General features: G+C 37.0%; 1 protein-coding gene across 1 annotated transcript; it reads left to right on the top strand.

Annotated features, from left to right (window-relative positions):
• The first annotated feature begins 1,012 nt into the window (after positions 1–1,012).
• Positions 1,013–3,504, top strand: LOC109586547 (uncharacterized). The gene is made up of 6 exons (XM_020002748.1): positions 1,013–1,229; positions 1,497–1,547; positions 1,649–1,893; positions 2,257–2,457; positions 2,782–2,926; positions 3,220–3,504. The coding sequence occupies exons 1-6, from the start codon at positions 1,106–1,108 to the stop codon at positions 3,465–3,467; spliced, it is 1,014 nt and encodes a 337-aa protein (XP_019858307.1). The 5' UTR covers positions 1,013–1,105; the 3' UTR covers positions 3,468–3,504.
• The last annotated feature ends 245 nt before the right edge of the window (positions 3,505–3,749 follow it).

Genomic DNA, 3,749 nt, shown 5'->3' with positions numbered 1-3,749 from the left:
TATCCTCACAGGTCAGCATTGCAATGATATCCTTGTGACCCTATCAACCATCAATAGGCAATAGGTCATTAATAAGTACTGGTAAGTTGGCAAAAATTTTAAAATTTTTCATGATTGCTTAAGCAATCACACAGCAAAATTATTAATGGTTAATGGTATGCATGCATGTACATATATACATGCACTGATGCATGTACATGTACATACATGCACTGTACATGTACATGTGTTTATACATGGTAGTACTCACGTTCTCAGTTGGTGCTAGTTTAAAGTTAAGAAGTGCATCTCCTTCGGCTGTGTAGTCATCAAAACCAACCGACCAATCACAATCCTACAATAATTAATGTAAATAAACAATAAGGTATCAAAGAAGACATTCCTCCCTATTCAATCTATCAGGCAAGAGTTACTGTAGTAGTACATATAAGAAGAGCAAGGTTACAGTTTAATTTAATGTGATTGTCACACCCATTTAAATTAATGGTGTTATCTTAACTGAGCAGGCCAGCTTTATGCCTAACCTGATACAATTAAACTTTCACTCCACAGGCTCTGATTGTGTGGAATTCAAAAAAAGCATTCTTTTTCATTTGCAAAGAATCAGTTTAAGTTGTTATAATTGATTGGAAAATGGCCATTTCGCTAATAATCTTGGTTGCTTACTGTTCTCCCTGTGTACAAATACCTTTACCTTGGATGAAAGAGTTGGCCTGTTTACCAGCAGTAGCAGTAAAAGAATGACTGGAATGATTGAACTTTTATTACTACAAAGAATGATAACATCTACTCCGAATGCCATCAGATGCAGCAGTTCAAAGCCTACAAATAATAAAATATACAATAGTAAACAAAGACATACTTAAGTGATGAAGTAATACAATAGTTAAGATATTTTCAGCTTTCTTCCTGTCTTGTGTCCACAAGCAAGTCGCAGCGTGCAGCAATGCAGTCCAATGGAGCTTAGCAACACATGATGGAGGAGGGCGTGGCACCTCTCCTCATTACATAAACAAAATTCCATTCTTCTTTGATGAATCAAAGCAGCTAAAAAGGAGACTCGAAGTGAAGAATAAGAGACGGGCGAGCTGGTTTGGGTAAAGAAATGTCGCTGGAAAGAAGGATTAGAGGCGAAAATATCGTCCCTTTGTTGGAATGGACCGTGGAGGATGTCTTGAGCTGGTTGAAGAGTTTGAGATTGTCACAAGATTATTCTCCACTTTTTAGAGGTAGGGGAGAGAGGGTGCATGTGGCAGAGAGAGGGAGGGAGGGAGAGGGGGAGGGAGAGGAGGGTAAGTGTGCAATAATGACGTGTTTAGTCTGTGACCAGTGACCCATTTAATAATAATGACATTTTGAAATACTGAATGGTGTAATAATACCCCCACCCTCCCTCTCTCTCTTTGCTGATCTCTTCTTTTCAATCTCTTTATGTTTTAATTTATTTCCTCCCTCCCTCATTCTCTCTCTCCCTCTCTTTCTCCCTCCTCTTTTAGAATATCATGTTGATGGGCTGTTTCTATCAAAAATAACTCCAAATTTCATTGGTAAGAATGCATAATTGTTACTTTTCCTCATTCAATAATAACAAACAGATTATTATTATTATTATTATTATTATTATTATTATTATTATTATTATTAATAGATACTAATCTCTCAATCATCACTACTTCTGATCGTTCAACTCTAATTCAATCGATATCAAATCTACGCATCCACCAATTAACAACCGCCTTGCCACGCCTACCAATCAACGAGCACTCAATACCAACCCCGCCCCTTTCCGGCAACGACACTACAGTAGCCACACCCACTGGCGGACCAAGAGGGGGAGGGGCCACTACTGGAGGTGGTCACAGCAAATCTAAAAGTTTCAATGATTTAATTAACGTGAGAATTATTATTATTTATTATAACTGTAAATGTGAAAATTCCCAATCATACATTGTATTTGTCAAAGGACAAAATGCTATACACTATAGTCTCTCTTAATGGACACTCTCTATAGCGTACACCTCCATTTAACGGACAGCACCTAGTGTACCAATTACATTCCTTACTGTATAAAATAACCTCCACATAAAGGACACCTCTGTATAGCAGAGACACTTTCTTGTACCCAAAGTGTCCATTATATAGAGGAACCAATATGCACTAAAGAAATGACAATACATGTGTTAATGAAAATTACAAATGACATTTTTAGTGGCACAGAAATAATAATGTAATTTTCATTTTTTTATAATACTGTAGGATTATCAGGCTCCTCCCAATGCCCTGCCCACCACTAATAGTATTCATAACTTCTCATCTCATCATGTACTGAAGTCCCTAACACCAGTACCTCATTCACAAGTGGTATCGACCCACCTGCTGGATATAATGAAGGAAGAGAATGCTGACCTTAAGAAAGAACTGGACTATTACTACAAGAGAGTCTGTAGGTTACAAAAGGTGAGTATTATACACATTTACATGTACTTCTTACTCTCCCTTTTTAGTTCCCTAAATTTTTTCTTTTCCTCTCTCTCTCTCTCTCTCTTTATTATTCATATTTTGTTATTTCGGCCTATGAATATTTGTATGTGTATAATGTAAACACGAGTAAACTAGTATTGTTCACTCTCTCTCTCTCCCACTCTCTTGGACTTTCCCTCCTTCTCTTTCTCATGGTTTCACCTCTCCTCTCTCTCCCTCTCCTCTCCCCCCTCTCTCCCTCCCTTCTTCCCTCCTCCTCCACTCTCTCTCCCTCCTTCCCTCCCTCCCTCTCCCCCTCAGTTTGAGCAGGAGTTAGAATCCTTACAAGAGGCCCACAGGTCAATGGTGGCCAGTACTGCAAGGAAAGAGAAACTGGAATTGGTAATGAGACAAAAGTTAGAAGAGGAATTGAAGCAATACAGAGAATCCAACGCACAATACGAAGGTACTAATAATGCACATGTATATGTACCCCTGCTATAGCGTACATGTACATGTACATGTAGTCCAGCCTGTCTGGAGGTGTGTGTGTATAAGTAATGTAATACCTGAGGACTGAGATATCTGCTTGAGGTGAAGCTGAGGGCAGATATCAAGGGACTCAGGTATTATATTACTGATACTCACCTCCAGACACACACACACACACACTGGTCACTACATATACAGTAACATGTACATGTACATGTATGGGTATTGGGTATTACATTATTATCTTAATTTCTCTCTCCCCATTAGTTCAAATAGCAACTGTTAAAAGAAATGCCAGTCTAAAGAACACTAAACCAGTAAGTAACCTAATCTCATTCACAATACTAACCATCACAACACTTGTATTAACATGTATAGTACCCATTACATTACTCCTCATATTAATTAATGTAATTGTATCAAAGTTACTGACAGGTGTCATGGATAATGTCATTTTAATTATCGATAATTATTTTTTATTATTATTGAAATGTCTCTCATTTTTCTTTTATTAAGTAAACGCATGTAAACATGTTGCCGCAATTTGAGACTGGGGGCGTGTCCCTAATTAATAATAATAATTACATGTACATGTACATGTAACGTCACTTTTGTTTGTTGTCATTGTTATTATTAATAATACTGGTATCATATTACATGTACATGTACATTGTATGTACATTTTTAGTAATTTTAGTAGAGGATAAATAATTTTAAGGTACATGTACATGTACTTTAGTTAGTGAATGCATTTAAATTTGTTAGTTGTTTGTTTGTTTAGTTGTTGTTAGGTAGAG

This window comes from Amphimedon queenslandica, unplaced genomic scaffold (assembly GCF_000090795.2).
Source record: "Amphimedon queenslandica unplaced genomic scaffold, v1.1 AMPQUscaffold_12845, whole genome shotgun sequence".
NCBI classification, from domain to species: Eukaryota; Metazoa; Porifera; class Demospongiae; order Haplosclerida; family Niphatidae; genus Amphimedon; species Amphimedon queenslandica.
Note: the sequence above shows the minus strand (reverse complement) of the source record. Positions and strands in the feature narration are given on the sequence as shown.

Bases quoted from the DNA above. Each gene is read 5' to 3' on its own strand.
- LOC109586547 (XM_020002748.1), top strand. From the start codon at position 1,106: ATGTCGCTGGAAAGAAGGATTAGAGGCGAAAATATCGTCCCTTTGTTG. The intron at 1,894-2,256 runs GTGAGAATTATT...ATAATACTGTAG, and splicing joins GTTTCAATGATTTAATTAAC to GATTATCAGGCTCCTCCCAA. The intron at 2,927-3,219 runs GTACTAATAATG...TCTCCCCATTAG, and splicing joins ATCCAACGCACAATACGAAG to TTCAAATAGCAACTGTTAAA.